Raw genomic sequence first — 19,494 nt, 5'->3', positions numbered from 1 at the left:
AGCGAATTTCCGAAATTCAAGCCTCCGAGGGAGGGTTCGGCAACCCCTAGAAATCTGTCTATATTGAAAAAATGTACTACAGCTGAACTGTTTATAACACGTGGATTCGGTTGAGAAGAAAATCAATTCGAGAAAGTATTACGTACTTTGTGATTTGTTATGAAAGCGTATTGGAGGCAGCGAGCAATTTGACTGTGTAATAAAACAATTATGGTATTATGGGCATTCTTGACGACGACAAGGGCTTAAGTTGTACCAAGGAGTTCTCATTATGTAGGTATAATGTGTTATAAAAGTAAATCACCACTTATAGCGACAACTTAAACTGTTATACTGCACTAAAGTTCACGAAGCGGGGTACGCGAAGATAAATGCCAGAGGAAGTTTAGACAGGAGAGCAAGTCACGCTCACGCACTCTCTTTAACTATGCTTGACGTATTATACACTTAGGTACCTACCTAATTTCTCAACACTACAAAGCTTCGATACAATCGCCACGTTTTTGTGGAGAGTTTACGAGTTAAAACAAAAGTGAGTTTGCTTCTATATGTTATAAGGTTAAGAATTTATAATTTTCTATATAAATGTCGCCTATACTCAACAACAGAATTATAAGATAATCGTGATCGTCTCTCTGAATAGACATAACATAGCTATGTAATATTACAAGTTGCTCAAGTATAATTTGATGAAACCCTACCAAATAATTAAGAATGCCCACTTCGTTCGCTCAGTTTTTTAATTAAAATAATTTTGAGCTCGTGCAAATTCTTGGTGGAGCAACGATGAAAATGTTTCTTAAATTTCGCCAAAAATACCCTGAAACTTTCTTGGAATACTATTGTAATTAGCCTAAGCAAAGTTTTGGAGAATTGAAGGCTCGAAGTGGTTATTAATTTATTATTTGATTGTGGAGGTCATGTAATAATTATAATTATATTATATTTCGGACTTAAATTAGAATCATTTTACTCAGTGTTCGCAGTAAAACGTAATACTATTCAAGAGTTTATTTTAATTTCAATAGTAAAATTGTATTGTATGTATAAATAGAATGTCAAATCCTATAAGTATAGCTTATTTGCTGTAAATACCGAAGGAGTGCTAATGGAAGTCATGTTTTTTTGTTCAAGTAAATCCGGTCCGTTACGCATCGATCGCGTCGTTAAGCTAGATGGCCACAGAAAAATAAACTTAAAAACACAAAAGCTAAAGAGTCGAAAGGGAAAGAGATAATTTAATGGACACTAGAAATAACAGGGACAGAAGGGTTCAACCAGACCTACAATTACCCGAAACCCTTGTCTGAACCGAGAGTCAAATCGAATAACAAATAAATGTATTAGCTCTATCTAGTTGGGGTCTCGAATTTCCAATGCAGTAAATTCTAATTGGAATATTCCAATATATTCAATTGGCAGTAAATAAGGGTTAATTCTGGCAGGGAGTTTAAACGATCATGTAATTTCGAGGAGCATAATTACGAACGTTAGATCATTTAGCTTAGCGAGGGAAGTGTCACGATTTAGATAAACGAGGGCGCTTTGAGCTCCGGTACACTAGATTTCATAATTTCACCCAGCTTAGGTAAGAGCTTATAACAGACTCACATAAATAATTTGGTGTGGAATACGTATCACAAGTTGTGAACTTGTTTATTACCGAAGCGGCATTGTACTCTCGTTTGTTTGAAAGTCACTTAGATGGGAGTTAGAGTACAGACTTACTGTCGAGTAGTAATAAAATAAGAGCATTACAGCAAATTAGGTATTATATTCTGTACATAATTTGTGTGTCTTATAGCCTCAATTTATTCCACTTATCGTGCGGTTCTGCTATGATTGGTGTGTGAATGTTGAGTGAGGCTATAGAAATCATAAACAAAAATTTTGAAGTACACCCAGTAATCACAGAACATTGAACAAGAACCAGTAATTTTAGGTGCTCTTCCCAATGAACTGATTTAATCGAATTCTAGGCAAACGCAGGCTGTCGCTCTCACATCACGTAGATTGGAAGCTATTCGGCCGCGGGATTTCAGTCCCTAAAACAACTTCCAGCGCCGGTAACCGTAATGTACAAATTTGCCGGGCCAGTCCCCCCAGGCTCGAGCGATTTGCTCTCAATGAGACAGACACGAGGGCCCTCCACGCAGATTGGATGTCAGGGCGAGAGAGCGACCGCCGCGCGTCACTACTAGCCGACCGACGACGCGCTTTTACTACAACAACCCTCCACCTACACCAATGAAATTAAATTAGTGTCCCTTTCAAACCACTTAGACTCCATCAATGTTATTACCTATACTATTAAAATTAAACGAGTTTTGTCTGGCAGCCTGTTGGATGCGCGCTCGATTTACGCGAGACGCTTCAAAGAATTTAACAAAAAATCCTCAACCCGCTTTACGGGTTTAAGAGTCGATAAAAAAGTGTCTTTATAATTTATTTGCGGCTAAGTCGATTTCGTGGAAAGATAATATATTTGGGAATAAAGCGTAAAAGTCGCATTAGAGTTTTTTCAGCGCTACTGAATAACGTTATCAGAAGTCCTTGGCAGGCACCGTTTTTAGGAACTCATTAAATAAATTCGTGTTAGCCAAAAGAATGATAACGTATCCGTCCAGATACCTAAATTAGGTCACACAGGCGAAAGTAATGGAGACTCCTAATTTCTATAAATTATTATGTGGCGTTTAACCAAACTGTAAAGATAAAAGTATGATAAAATATAACTTAATGATAACAAATAGTATACCTGATAGAACTACGATAAGCATTTTCGAATTTTGTGCCACTAATAGCCAAGTGCAATTTCGCTGCACAAACAATCAGCCTTTTATTCAGCAAGTATCAGCTTGCATCTATTCAGTGCACTATAAATCAACGGCACGCATGTAAATCATTGATTGCAATATTCAGTATACGTACTGTGGTATATTGGATCGCTCTTCTCGAAAATATTACCGCATAAATCAACTGGGCGGACAACGAAGATAGTCTTTCCGATTGTATTGACCGGCTGACTCCTCGCGTCCATTACATAATGGACTTATAAAGGCTGTTTAGGATCATGGAAATGTACGTTCAGTCGACATTGTACGAATATAGGCTCGTTTGAGTTATAAGCCAAGTTTTGATAGGCTGTTTTCCTCTATTGTGTTACACTGTTTATCTTTGAAATGTTGGCCGGCCCGCTATATGAATAAATCTTTTTGTTCGGAGCTATTATGTTGATGTTAACATAATGTTATCGCGGCTTATTAATTATTTTGCGGTTAGTATTGTTACGAAAAGTATAACATAACTAGTTATACTAATAAAATATCTAGTAATTTACACAAATTTTGCAATGTTATGTATACTGATGATTCATTTCAAATGTGATAAGAATACGGGTAAATATGATTTCATATCAATTTATCAATGTTATTTTCGGAAATACGATAATGCGCTTAGTATTTATGCATATCACTTAAAATGATTCAAGATAGAATTAAACGATTACTTTCAATCATAATATGGCTTAAAAGATTAATTAAAATATATTATATTCAGCGCCTCAACATCAGTCGTCCATGTCACCGCACATTATTGAAACGTTATCTTATCAGAGCACTTGAATGAAATATTGTTTTATTCGAATCGAACAGAAGAAATGACTGTATGATTCAATGGCACTTTCGAGATCTTCGTGAAGGCTATCTCTATGGACGAGGTAGTCGGTAGTTCAAAAGAAAGAGTCATTTAATGACTATTATATCGGTATAATATACTCAATTACATTTCTGTATTTTATAGTGATTCTATTGTACTCGATGGTGACATTTGGCTCATTAGGTGGCGCGAGTCTCTACTGTGGCTGTGGGAACTGTTGACTATCGAGAGTTTGACATTTAAAATGTACTGCCAAAATGGTTCGTACGGAGCCTACTAGAGATGCTGATCAGATTATCGTGCAAAATTTCTCGAAAGCTAGCCGGTTGTCGGTAGTCGATAGAAGTAGAGAATCGAGCTACAGATTTTCGTGCAAAATTTCTCGATAGCTAGCTGGTTGTCGGTAGTCGATAGAAGTAGGGAATCGAGCTACAGATTTTCGTGCAAAATTTCTCGATAGCTAGCTGGTTGTTGGTAGTCGATTCTAGTAGAGAATCGAGTTACGGATCTTAGATTTATTTCTTAGTAATTTAAAGTTTTGTTAAACTCAGTAAGCCTAACAACTAAGGATTATAAGTCGTCAGAGTTATGACTAACTGAACAAGGAAAGATAAAACCTATGTAGTTTAATTTACTGAAATGCTGTGAATCCAATTTAAATTTAGTATGAAATCGTACGATGACAAAAACGATTCAAATTGATCAACATTAATTGTTGTCAGGGGTGCGATTAAGTGTGAATTTTTTACCAAGCTCGGTCAGGGCATCAGCTTTGATGGCCACAGTTGATAGGACTCGCAATACGAATCTAAAAATATTATGAACGCGAATAACATTCCCTTTGATAACTTGGATGAACATCTTTTAAATATAGCACCACCCCTGTTGCATGGGATATAATAATAGACTCACCTTTTACCTCGATATGTTGTTAGATGATACATCATTTAGATACATGTTTTCCTAATGGCAAAAATTCGTACATTTGACTGAACCAGTCCATTTATTTTGTAACAAGTTAAGTTATGAAGACATGAGCTTTATGAAAGACTACTATGATTTGGATGGTTTATGGTAATGTACCTTTTACTGGTCAAATGCCATTTATTATATATTGACTGTCTTCAATATGTAGATTTTCACTGTCAATAATATCCCCTAATTCGAAGTCGAATATCTTGCAATTATTGCAATTCTTATGACCAATGGTCACTTACTTACTATTTTTCTTTTTCTACTAAATATTTCATCCCGTCTCGTAATTTTAATGAAGTTTTATTCTTGTTTACAGCAATATGTTCACTGAAGCAGTTCCAATGCAGCGACGGCAAGTGCATACCCAGCATGTGGGTGTGCGACCTGGAGAAAGACTGCGAAGACAGCTCCGATGAGGAAATCGAGGAATGTAAAAAAGGTAAGTCTCTCACACACAGTTTAACTAGACCGAGTAACCCCCGGTTTCTGAGTACATTTAGCGGTAGTTTATCTATTCAATAGCGTTTTGACACTATTAAGTAAGTAACAGAAACCGGGGATAAGTGATATTCACTCAAAGCAATTACTCAATCGAGTAAAATTCTCTTCGAATTTATATCGAATGGCAGTTCCTACATAGTTTTTTTATAAATTTTACTCGAGTTAGAGAAAAAATATTGAGTGTGAGTTCTCAGAATACTCTTGTGAGAAATCGGATTAGGTACTGCAATGTGAATTGATGGACTATTTCGCAGGTGAATATAAAAAAAACGGAAAAGCGAACACTTTTTTATTCCAAAATCCTTCCAAGTATAATCGATACAATGTATTTTACGTATTTCGACGAAACCATAAAGCATTATACAATTTACGGTTCTTAGAAACTTTTTTTTGGTTAATATTAGATGACGGAAATTTTCGCCTTTTTATTTATTTTGAGATACTAAAAGCGCGCCATACAAATTGTTTGATAAAGTAACCATTTTTTACCAAGTGAAAACAAAGATGTTATTTTTATAACCTATTCCTAACTTATTCCACCTATTCTCGTCTCGGAGGGGATATTAGCAGAAATCAAACATGAAATACCAATTCAATCTGGGACTTGAATCAACGACCTCTACATAGGCCTTAGAGCCACAAACGTCATAAATAGCTAATGTGTTAATATCATAATGCCCGCATTACAGCATCAACCACAATGTACCTGTTATCTCTCTCGCCTATAATCTGTAATCCCTCTAGATCTTGCGTTATCGATGCAGATTGGTTCATTGGAGGGCATACAAGCGGACACGAACAGCACAATAGCATATTAGGAAGCCCAGAGCAACGGAAACGTAACTAATCGGAATTTGACTGTAGTTAGTACTATTGATGTGTTTATTACATTATTGAAACACTATTGAATGATTTTATGACGTTAGCTACAGATAATAAAGATTTATGTTTTAATACAAGTATTGTGCATCAAAAATGTAGACACTTTGTTTAATAATGTCGAGCGAAAGTCCGTAAAATAAGTTTAGTTGTAATTTGTTGATGAGATAGTCGATTTAGTGCTTCTGCGTGGGATGGTAAAAAATTTAAGGTTTTTATAATGTAGTGAAATTGCCAAGTCTAACATTTAAAAAAATGCCAAAGTAAAAATATAACGGCAATAAATAGGAATACACTGAGAATAATTTCCCCTGCAATAACTGTGTTGTACCAAAGACCTTGTAACAAATTATGATGGTTTATTTATGACAACAACTAAACGTTAATGCATTGCACATTATTTTTATTATATTCCATGTAGTTACGTAACGTTGTTTGTGTTTTACGGATTGTTTTGAACATGAAATAATATATTTGTGTATCACATCTTGATAAAAGCGTAATCTATATTGAATTTACTTGATATTTTTCTACGATTGCACGCGCAAAATCGTCACAATCAATACATTAAACTGAGTCAGAATAAATATTAAAAGTTTTACATACTTCAAATATCAAGAAATATTTGAAGATTTTTAGTATACGTGTTGTGATTTCTTACCAAATTATTTGAAGATTAAACCTTTATTCAAACTTTATAGCTCTCTGGCATTGCAATCAACTGTTTCATACATAAGCAATTCTTGTTCATTTCTAACATTAGTTAAGATCTCATCTTCTGAGAACAGCAAATGGCAAACGTACTACATCAACGATTGTACACAGTACTCAGTAAGATTCTAAGCAAATCAAATAACTGGAGAGCGTACAAACATTAGTCCCACGAGAATTGCCAGAGTCTTAGCACAAAACACTGAGATGTTTCAGTACGCTATTACAGACTACTCTAATGACAACATCATTCAAGTAGTCTCAAAGCTCTTACTATAGATAGAAGGGACCTTGAACTGAATGGATACGTCAAATTGTAGAAATAAGTAAGCAAATCTTGATATATGTACACAATCAAGATTTTGTGTGTGACTATAAATGAAGTAAAACTTTACATTATACTACTTTTACAAAATTCTAAGACCGAGAGACTAGAGAGATTCTTTAAGTTAGGCAGCAATCGATTTCAAATGTCTTAGTCATTAGAAGTAACGTTACTACAAATCACTGATCACAAGGAAAATGATCTCAATAAGCACAATAAGATCTAAGGACAGTGTAATGGAGTGCGAGAATCATTTATAATTTAACGATTGTTCAAATGTTGACATTGAAATGTGTTCAGTATCGCGTTCGGTCGCCAGTCCGCCACTGACAAAGGCATCTTGTATTGACGGCCTATTAATATTTATTGGGGAAATAGCTCCGGTTACTCGACAGCCTCCTAATTTTAGATCAATTGCTCTCTCAAGTTTATTCAATTTAATTTCCTTCAGCAATTTAGGTAGATGGTAAAATCAATACTTTGCACGTTATTTTAGTTTGGGAGAATCATTTAATCAACTGCGGGCTTTCACGTATCTTTGTTGACACCTAGTGTACGTTAAATTGATGGTCACTATTCAGTACATTGCTGCTTTGACTAACGTGTTATAACTATAATCTTGAGTAGAAAACAAAGTACAACATAATGGCTTTTAATTAATTGTCGACTGAAATATGTGATAGCCCACCTGGTTTACTGTCTGGTTTCTGTCAGAGAAAACAGCATACATTTTACTTATTAAGACTGAACATTCAGAAAAAAAACTATATTTAATAGGTTACATAATGTGTGTAATTCAGTCTCATTTCTGTCTATATTTTCCTTCGTTATTACTTACGTAAATACCTACCGTTTCTTACAGCCCGCTAACATATCTTACTTGCTTTTGATATATGTTGAGATAAGATAAAGGTTTCCACGTGTTCAGTTTCTTTGAACTTGACGGTTGTCAGTCATGTTTGTATAAACGATAACTTCAATATTTTCCTTATGACACACTTTCGAAAAATAAAGCACTATTTTTACTGGCTTCTTATACAAAACACGAGTTTAGTGAGCAATCTGTAATCAACAAATAACACGGGAATTTAACATAATGAAAAGTATAAGGTAATGTCCCGAATTCGGCTGAATTTCGAGTTAAAAGACAATATTTGGCCCGTAACGACCAGTTACTTAAAACCAGTCATCGGCGAGGGACTTTGTTTATATAATGAAGTGTTTACTTTTAAACATAAAATGCAACATTGATACACATGTATTTGCACTCTGCGGCTAACAAAACTAAACCAAAAAAATAATATATCGATATTTGAACAAAGATTTCATAAGTTCTCTGCCTTAATTAGTATTTGCCATTTTCCTGGTAAGCACTGAGTTTGTTCGAAGTCTATTTCTACAAATGACTCTATCGAATATTGTAACAAAAACAAGCAAGTTGGTCAACAGCAATTGTAAGGGTTAATTGAGGGTTATTATCATGTTGTCCGTAGTCGTTTGTGGGATGCGAGTGAATTGCACGATATAATTGGATGTTCCTGTTTTAAATAATAGAAAATTACAACTCGTTTCTTAAAATAAGCTCCTTGATTTTAAATGGATAATTACATCTAAAGATAGATTTACTCCTCAAAATAACATTACTTAGAAATTTTGAGCAGTCGAAATGGGTAAGCCTTTTCGACGAATGTTACAATTAGATTCACGAGTATTTCTAGTTTTTAGCCTATTTCTTAAAGCTGCTTTTTGTCACCACATCCTCGATCGGAAGAATCGTACACGGCTGCCAGTTCCGACACCTTGTATCAATCTATAACAATTTATTATACACAGTGATTGCATGCTCCTAGTTGATTGCTATTTGGCTTCTTTATTGACGAGAGATGACTGGGCCCGTCTCGCTGGCGCCTTCACCACTTTATATCACGCATGCGTCGGCCCTTAATAATAAACTATGAAAAATTATACCTTGTTTACTGAGGCCAACTTTACTACCACGTGTAGGGATATCGCGCCCCGGGCATATCTACCCGAAAAGCCGTAAAGATAATATTGCAAATTTTATACTCCAGGATACGTGAAATATAAAGGTTCCGAGGTATTTCCATATTGACCTTTCGAAGCCTCGTTGACTTATACCTAAAATGTTGTGACAATTCAAGGCGAGAATAATTTCAAAGTTGTTCATGCATAACCAAAAATAAACAGAACTCAAAATATTGGTATTATTTAAACAAAGTAACGTAATTTGAAGTCTCGAACATAAGGCAACATTAGCGGGCCTAAGAATTTTGGTGTACACAGTTTAAAAGTTACCCAAACAGAAAGCTGTCGGCGCTCCGGTTTCCTTTCTCGTTATCTTTATTCAAAGTAATTTGCAAAGCCGAGCTGAAACCACGTTCCAAGAAATCTTTGTTTCTGCCACACTCTGTAATTTTATCTATAAAACTGGAAATAGGTGGCAAACTCTTCGATTGAGAGTGAAAAAGTGTCGTGAGTAAGTTTTTATAATATGTATGTAATCGTAGTCTTTGAATGAAAAGTAACTTTTACAAATATTATTTGTAAAAAAAGCAATGTTCCAAATCCTATCCATTCATAGAAAAAAATTTTTGAATATCAATCATTGTTAGTGACCTCTTACATACCGCAGGCGCCGATCATTCGAGTGTTTAATCAGTGACCATTTAATTGACAACTAATTGTGTTCACAGGTCACTTCTCAAAGGGATATTACCTATATCTACTATTTATCTAGTACTAGAGGTTAGGTTATATAGGGTTAAGCCTAACCGCACTGTAATCCTTTGAGACTAATATTAAACTTAGGGTTTCGCGTTTACCGCACAGAAGTTATAGAATTTTGTAGTGAGGGACGGATTAAAATCTTCAGGCGGGCGTACACCTTCCGATGTAAATTATGATAAAATCTAATAAAGAAGGGTATCTGAGTGAGGTCACGCTGTACAAATTTATAAGATTTTTCGCATGAGAAACATGTTGAGAAAAATACGCCGGATACCATTTTATATTTATAAACTTGAGTTATTTTTAAATTAGTAGACATTTTATCAGAAATTGTACGTTTAAATAAGGTCTCTTTCCTTTGATCCCTTTGAAAAGCGTCTTCAACCTGAATGATATTTGTCACGGAATTAATTTATTCTAACATCATATGTCAATGGTTTCTTTTTTTAACCCGTCACTGTCCTACTGCTGAGTAAGTCTTGTCAAAGATAGGGAGGGGAGAGGCCTTGAGTCCACCACGCTGTCCAAGTGCGGTTTGGGAGCTTTTCTTCTATCCTTAATAAATTAATACAGTATTAATTGCATATTTGGGTCAATATAGCGAAATTCCCGACTCTTCGGTGAAATTACATTCCTTCACGGAAATTCGATGGTCTGATTATTACGAAGAAAATTACATTAATCATTATTCAAGCAATTTTCTTTACTTTCATTGATGTTAATTTATATTTTCAGTGGATCAGTTTGTTTATCTCATTCATCTTAGCGATTCCCTAAAGTAATTTACTAACTTGCCAAACAACTGGTAAAACAAAGTAGACTTGTGATTAAATTACACAAGTATTCGCTTTTAATCTGTTTCATTGTGTATAGTTTATTAAATTGTCGTGTTGTATTATTTATTAAATCTGTGGATGTTCATTTGATCATCTTTGACTGAACGCAAAAGGTCATTTATATTCGGAGTGTGCACGAGTTATGTTTTTATTCCTTATAAACTTTACATTCATTCATTACGTTTTTCTGGGAAACTGTAAATAAATTATAACTCAATGTTAAACTTCCCGGCCATTGAAACAATATATTTTTCTCATAATATATCATCTTGTTCAGTTTGCTCAAATAAACAGAAAAAGCACACTGATTTAAGTACATGTAATTATTTCCACTTATGATTGTCAACAAATTTATTAGTTTCCAATTAAAATAGAACCAAATTCCTTCGATAGGATAACTTTTAAGTAGAACTCAATGCTCTTAAAAAAACAAATATCGTAAAATAAAACTTTGGTCGCGGCTGTTGTCATCAGATGGCAGCCGTTAAGCCAAGAAAGTCGTCTCGAAGGCTTAAACAATTTGACACGGGGTTGCAAACCAACTCTATAGGTTATATCACAAATAAAAACTCGTTAAAAGTTATAGGAGAGTTGCACCAACAGCCAGCAACCAATGGTTACTAGGTCAACATTCAATTTATTTCCTTTAGTTGACGTGTTCGCAATAAATATTTTGTTATTCCTATCCTAGAATAGTTTGACACGCTTCCAACTAAATCGAAAAACATTGGTACGATTCCTGCAAAGGACAGGTAAAAGTGATTTTGAAAATTTTTATGTTTTTTATGGTAGTAGAATACGGAATATATGCGCAAAATAAAATTTTAAATCTACCTTTAAAATAAAACTCAACGTCGCTGCATTATTTACAATTTATTCTGGTCTGTAAACACCAATTTATTGTATTGATATTTCGCATACGTGAGTGCATACCAAAATGTCAGTTTTAAAATGATAAAAGATATTCCCATAACCGTATCGAAATGCCATTAAGTCTTTTTAAACAATCCTAACTTATTAACGGCATAACGTAATATAACTAGAATGTACTGAAAACTTATTAGAAACATGATCCTATCAATCAAATAGTTATCAGAATCAGTGAACTCAGATTTTCCGCACATGTTAACAGACTTGAGTACTCCGACTTTCCAAATACCGCTTGTAATGTTAGTTACGTATTTACACGAGCAAGATTTTCGGTAGTTCGCAAAACCTTGAGCTGGTTTCATCTAGACATGAATCAATAAGAGCGCGGCTTACAAATAGAGGGGTATAAATAACTTAACCTTTAGTTCGACTAAATATGCTCCAGAGAATAAACTCCACACAATGCCTGGCTGCGGTACGTTTTAAACCTACAATTTTCATTCGACACTTTACAGTGTATATTAATTTACGTTTCAAATTCCTGAAAGTTTTTAACTCATGTGAAAATGGGTTTATTTTCATTTATAACGATTTAAATGGAAAACAAATTCTAACAGATGTGGGTGTACGAGAACAAAAGTGTATAGATAGTAGCATGAATATTTTTGCGCCATACGGTTATCAAGAAAAGACAAAGACAATATTATAATATAATCCAAATCAATTTTATCTCTAATTAGATAAATGTTGTATAGAAAGTTCTGTTGAGTTATCTACTTAGATTGTTCAACTTTGTATTTGACTTACCCCCAAAGCTTCGCTTATGTGAGTATTTTAAATTAGTCGAGATGTCAAGAAATATTTATCAAGTTGTTTTGATGTAATTACGTCTCAAACAAAGTTAACAGCGTTTCGAGGAACTTACAGATTTTGATTTCGTCGAGCATTTTATTACGAAGACTTCTTCGCAACAGAAACCCGCGAACTTTGCATTTACTTTTAATTGTCATTTTTTGTGTAGGCTTTAGGGATCGTTACTTTGCGAACTAAGACATTAATTTTGCCTGAAATCTACCTTTTCATTTTCACACAGACACTTCTGTGGAAAAGGCAAAGAATTCCGATAATTTGATAAGGTTTTTACTTTTTACATTCGTACAACTGAGTGTTATATTCGTGCCACGTCTACAAATTATTTTCTTCTTTTCTGAACGGTAGCGCTGCGTTTTATGAAATTAATTATGCAAAAGCCTGAGTAGAATAACTACCTATCCATAATTCATCTTTAATATAATTCCGTAAACCTTTGAATATTTTTCGAACTGGCGCAACGTAACAATGCCTCGGTAGAATCAGTAAATGGAGAGAAATATTCGGTTTCCAAATATTTCAAGTTACATTCAGAAAATGCTTTCTCTCACCAGAGGCGTTGCGACAGATGGTTACATATTTGCTCTTATTCGAGATTTTCTAGTTCATGTTGATGATCGGTATAAGTGGGCGGGTATACAGGTGTAATATGTTGGCGGTGACTGCGAAATCTGGTCACGCGCGTCCCTCGATGGTCGCGCTACCGACGGCAGAAAATTGTGCGTACATCTACAATGTTCATGAATAATGGTGGACTGTTATATTTGGTCGCTACCTGTTATTACATTACTCATGTCTGTCGTAAAATTGTTGAACTTAATCCCGTGATTTGAATATTGTATTACTAAGAGCGTGCCTAAAAGCCTAAAAGCGTAATCATATCTCATACGTGGTACCTCTCACAGGTTAAGATTGTACAATCATTTTCATTGTTCACAATCCTTTGATCTCGGCCCGATGGTATTCACATTAAGGTGATTTTCGAATCATATTACACAATGTATGTTACTTAGAATTGTATGAAAATATATTGTATTGCCAGAATTACATGTAGACAAATTAGGATAAGCCTTTTCAAGTAAGGGGCGGCAAAAAATCTCCGGTACATTTCTAAACATAGGGAGTATCAAATGGAATCCTTTGTTAGATAATATGTCCAACCGAAAATATCACGATAACCGCAAGACTTAAGGAGCTGAAATTTCGTAGGCAGGTAGTCAAAGGGCAAGGGTAAAGCCTCAAAGAGGCACGACAGTATCTCTGCGAGCGGATTGTTACAAACGTTGAGCGAGGTCCTCCATTGATTTAGTTAAACGACTATATTTCGAATATGTATAGATGTCAGTGGCATTCGGTGATAGTGAGGATTGCTATTGCTTTATCTCGTGTAGGATCTTGGTTTCGAGTGTATCTAAAGTAACTGAGGAAACTAGTGGTCTTGTCACGAAATGTATAAACGTGCAAGAGGTTTGTCGTAGCAGTTTGTAGTGAAGATGAATGTAGCGTTACCGTAGTGCGGTGCAATACAAACGGAACAAATATGTTTTCAAACAGGTCATCTGTAAACTGTAACGTAATGCAAAGGGACCGGTTAAATAAGCATTTCAAAAGGAAATGTGTACATTGAAAGAAGCCTTTCTACAAACATGTATTTCAACATAAATACCTGAAATTACAGCACCGTAAAATGATTATACTGTGTCAGGCTTACTGTGAATTTTATGCGCCATTAACTGTCGTTTGCGGCCACGTCAGCTTTATATAAAGTGACAACCCTTTCCAAGTACAACCTTCTAAATGGTATGGAACATTATCCTCTATGCTTTGAGTAATAAGAACGAATTCGCTTTCATAATTGTGCCGCAGGATGTATGAGTTGCTTCCTTCCAATACAGCTTTGGCAAGGTAAGGCACCTTCGAGTAATGAGGCAGAAATACGCACTTCTGTGTATGATACGGTCAACACTTATGTGATACGACAGACAGAGTAAAATACATTTACCGAATGTGTTTTGTGGGTCTTTTATTGTTTTAATATTGTGTAAAGTATGTTTATTCTTGTATTGACTTTTGCATCCGTTTACGTTATATTGAAGTACATATTTTATTATTGTATATATTATCGACTAGTTTATTATAAAAATCAAAGAAAACATATTATATTTATACATAACCTAACAATCCTATTATTTATAACATACAATACATTCTGTTTTTAATAGACTTAAGCATTGTGGTCTTAGGTAGGTTTTACCTTCAAACACAGTTTACATAAGCAAAAAACCTAACAAGAACATTATATAAAGCCTCGGGCAAGAACTGGTACAGTCAGGTCGTCAAAGGTACTAAATCCCTAAAGGTTTAGTCAAAGATACCTTCTGTAATAATGTGTGTATTTCGCACACACGGTACAAAAAAGGCTTAAGTACTAATAGGCAATATTTTCATAGGTTTGTATGTAAAAAAATATTCTGGCGTTATTATAAGTTGAATATTTTGTCAATTAAAATTTAATAAATCGATTAACTGACAAATTAAACTGATATAATACAGAAACATACATAATATACGTTTTATTTTATTTTTTTGGTTTTTAATGCAATATCAGAGAATCAGGAACAAGATATATATATATATACCTTGAGTAAACAGTTGTTTTGTTTTTTTGTAAAATTCCACTTACGTCCTAATATTCCTAGGTGTGCGATTCCATGTTACTGGGTACTAGGAATGTTATCGTTATATTTGATATTGCTTGAAGTTGTACAATGTACGGAGTTAGTGGAATGTTGCAATCATTTGTGTAGAAGCACGTAGACATCTTGTAGTTTAGTACTGTGTTAGAACTGTAGTTTAGTACTTGTAAGGAGTATTTCATCTGGTTTTTTGACTTGTTATGTTATATAACTATTGTTATTTTATTGAGGCGCTCATTGCCAGTTGCGGTCAGCGGTCGGTTAATAGTATGTGAGTTAAGTAAGACTGGTGCGGTCATTCCATAGATGGGTGACCGTTTAATGGTATTTGAACTCCGTCTCCGTGTTTTGATGGGCACGTTAAAAGGTGGTTTTGGTTGTTGTCAATTAAGATAGCAGTCGTTAAGTAATGTCATAAGCCTTTTGTATTACAAGAATTTGATAACTAACCATACGATAAAAAAATATAAAAAATATTTCATATAGAATTATTTGAATAAAATATATTTCTTTTCTTTGAAAACTGAACTTTACATATACAAATTGACTATAGCAGCTAAATAAATAAGTCGATAGTGGTCATCATACTTCTATTATGAACATTTCATACGATAATACATGTCGAGTTTCTATTGTCCAAATGTCTATCAATATTCGAATTATTCCCTCCATGATCGCTATGTGCGTTATTCAAATAACATACCACAAACATAAACTTTAATATCAAAACTATTATGCGCAAACAATACTTTATTTTAATATGAACATTATATTAATACAAACACTATTTACACTTTAGTAATTTATTTAGATTGTGCATATTATTTGTACTGCAATTCCGTTTGATCGCGGGTCTTCAACTTTATACATACCATTAAAAAAATCGGTTCAAATTGAATAAGTTAAAAGCGTAGATATAAGACTGTTAATAATCTATAATAATAGAAGATGTTTGCGAATGAATACATAATAATATGTATTCATTCACAAACATCTTCTGTAGCATGATTCATTCATATTTAATGGCATTTTGTTTTTATGTATTTTTGTACCAGGCAGGTACTAAGTTTAGAATAAAAAACAAACACATCATATTTCGCAGAAACGTATGTCACTTAACTCTGTAGTTCAGCTTTTATTTGTACCGTCTCGGAATGCACCTTCGTCGTGAAACCTAAGAATTTGATTGCGTCACCTCATTATTTATATGCTTCAAAGGCAGTGTCTTGTAACCATATTCATATGAGTAGGACCTCCTAATAGGGTTATGGCAAAACGACACCATAGTGTGCGTTGCAATATTACAATGGCGTAATGTCGTATATAGCTATAAAGCATTTTGTGTGTGGCATCAAGTAGATCATAACAAGTTACGATCACGCTATGAAGAGAAAGTAAATCTAAAATCAATCCAACTTTACAAGCACCCTTCCGATTTGTCAGCACAAGCGAGATTTCTAAATTATTGGAACACTATAAAGAAGTTGAAATCAATGCAATAACTTTGATTCCCGAAAACCTATAAAAGACAAAACCAATCTACAGTATTTGGAGGATGAAGGGTAGTAATTGCCGCCATAAACTGTGGTGTCCCCTGAACTGCTAGCGGCCGGTATTAAATTTTAGTGCTTTCCCAAGTTTTTGACCTTAAATCCTTATCGATTCCTTTGTCCTTCACATTTATTTTTAAACTCTATTCCTCCAAGTGGCCGAGCTATTAAAAAGATTAACGGCCACATCTTTAAAATATCGCTGCAGTAATAACTCCGGCGATACCGAGGATCGCGAATCCGTTAACTCCAATTATGTTTACACTGAAAATCGATAAGAGCAACGAATTGTTAATACCCTCTACCTGTGTTTCACTGAACGGACTTTTAAATTACAATACAAATTGCCAAGTCCCTCCTTTGCAATGGACTCAATAATTGAGCTGTCATAAATAATTAAAGAGCGTTCCCAACCTTTTATTTCGATTAAACTTCACAAACGCTAATGAAAATCGTTCCAATAATCGAGTAGGCTAAATTGAATTGCTGTAATTTGTTTAACGCAATTTCTCTTAAAATTACTATTTCTATCATAAAGTGGCTCACCCTTCATCGTTCTTACATTAATAAAATTTTCGTTCATTTATCATGTGAACATTCACATGTCTCAAAACTTATAGCAAGTTAAAAGCCCACTTAAAATATTACTTTGATGATCTGTTATTTCAATTAACTTTGACATGACGTCGTGTCATCAGCATCTTGTCTGCAAAATCTGAAACGTATGATCTTTATAAATCCACTTCAAAGTGATGAAAAGCACTTCGTCAAATTGCTTGAAAATTCTATTTCCACAAACCTTCATAAACAGAAGCTTTTTTACACAGAACGTCGTTTCTTACATTCATATGAAATGTCGGAGACGTAAGCAATCTATTTTTAAATAGGGCGCGGAGGACATAAAAATGCTTACCTATAATAATTTCCAATGCAACGAATTTCTTGAGAAATATGTAGGAGTTCACTGAAGTTGTGTTGTTGACGGGAGGTACAAAAAGTGACACTTGAGGACATACATGTGCACTGTACTTGTAACACAAGCGGAGGAGTAACAAGGCGTTGTGTCGCTCATTGTCGCTCCGGTCACGTCGCGCCCCCGCCTCACTGTAAAATTGTACGCAGCTGGGTGGGCACGCGAAACCGACCCAATTCTGAAAGGAAACAAAACCTAACCGCCATACCGATGCCGTAAATGATTAACAAAACTACCGCATACTCCATAAAATAAATGTTTCACGTAAAATTTCAGATTCACCTCACTCGCAAGTTAACTATAAAATAATAACGCTGCGAGCCATTTGAAAAGTGTGTAGGTTTGAGCCGCGTTCGTAGATATCCTCTGCTCCACAGTGAGTGGGGTTTTCCACGAATTCAGTTTCCTTGTTTACTTTGGTACACGCAAGGGCTGTTGAAAAATATGTTGTGAATAAAAAAGTTGATATCAAATTAACTCACTACGGTGACAGATCGCTGCGAGTGCAATCACAATAAAATTGTGAGTATAACGAAAATTTTAAGAAAGCAAGAGACGCGTACTTCACCCAATTTACATGAAATTTCCGTCATGGAGAATATTTCTTTCTTTTCTGTGCGCCTTCAAATGGTAATGAGGGTCGGTTGGAAAATTTCAGAAGCAGATTAGATTTTCCCGGTTCTATATTGTCTGTTCAAATGAACGACATTCGAAGTTGCTCACTTAGACCGATACCTTTGTTAGCATTTGTGATTGCGGAACTAATCAGTCGTATTGCAGACAGGCACAGTTGCATACATAACTGCGATATAACTGTAATGATTGGTTTAATAAGCCATTAAAATTAAGCAGGTACATGTTAACGATCCAAATTAACACTGAATGAGTACGTAATTAGCGTTATTGTTTGTACAAATGTGACAACTATTGTTGAACCAAACGATATTTTACTAGCTGCATATCCGAACGTTTCGTTTATTGAACAATGAATACTAAACATACATATTAATTATCATATTAAAACCATAACGCAAAGCTTTTGTTTGATCGTGTTTCAGTAATGTTAACATGCAAATTCAAACGATTCAACCTTCCCCACACGTTATAGTTTTCCGACTGTCCGCAGAGAGTAAAATATGTAGAAACTCCGGCAAATTCCACGAGATTTAATAAAACAAGCCATGTATAATTCTGTAGCAATCGGTGCAGTTCTCTGTAGAATCACTTACTAAAACAAAACTTTGCAGTCGGTTCGAACAAAGTGCAAATATGGCGAGACTACAAACGATTTTAATAAATAACTTTCAATACACATATGCATTTCTAGATGGTACAGTTAGACAAAATTGTTATGGTTTAAATACTGACTGTCGGAGGAGATAAAGAGATTTAAAGACCACATCGAGAAAAGCTGGCTTGGCGTCCTAAGATCCGCTACGAAAACTAACCAGCGACGCAGACTAGATAAGGATTAAGAAGTGCTTCGGACGTGGCTCGTATAATCTTTACTCTAATATCTTCTATTAAGACACTCGTATTCTAGTTGGAAGAACATTTTCTTAAGGGGTTAATGAGATTTGGCATCAAAAATGCAAGAAATAGTAGCCAAACTTCCGTTTACCACCTGAGATTTTCATTAAACATCCCACCTCAAAACTGAACTTGGGCGACACTAAAAACTTGTAATATAAAAAATTGCTGAGAACTAATAAGCATATTTTAAAATTCGGTACCTGGCGTATAATGTAGGTGCCAACGGTTGCATATTTTAGTTGGCGTGTTATTTCAAGCGTAATTCGACACCGGAAGAAGCTTTGGTGTGAGTTGTAATAATGTTAGGGGTTATAATCCAACATTTGGGTGGCGTTACCGAGGAATTTTCCGTGTCATTAAACGACGGCTG

General features: G+C 34.8%; 1 protein-coding gene across 6 annotated transcripts in view; it reads left to right on the top strand.

Annotated features, from left to right (window-relative positions):
- Positions 1–19,494, top strand: part of LpR1 (Lipophorin receptor 1) — a 178,779-nt gene that overhangs the window by 11,841 nt on the left and 147,444 nt on the right. For all 6 annotated transcript variants that reach the window (XR_012959492.1, XM_076114703.1, XM_076114681.1 and 3 more), the window contains exon 2: positions 4,949–5,071. Coding sequence is in view for 5 of the 6 variants with exons in the window: in XM_076114703.1 (XP_075970818.1) it covers positions 4,949–5,071 (123 nt within the window). In the remaining variant the exon portion in view is untranslated. The remainder of the gene's footprint in view (positions 1–4,948; positions 5,072–19,494) is intronic.

Source organism: Anticarsia gemmatalis, chromosome 1 (genome assembly GCF_050436995.1).
Source record: "Anticarsia gemmatalis isolate Benzon Research Colony breed Stoneville strain chromosome 1, ilAntGemm2 primary, whole genome shotgun sequence".
NCBI lineage: Eukaryota > Metazoa > Arthropoda > Insecta > Lepidoptera > Erebidae > Anticarsia > Anticarsia gemmatalis.
This window is presented reverse-complemented; position numbering and strand designations above follow the sequence as displayed.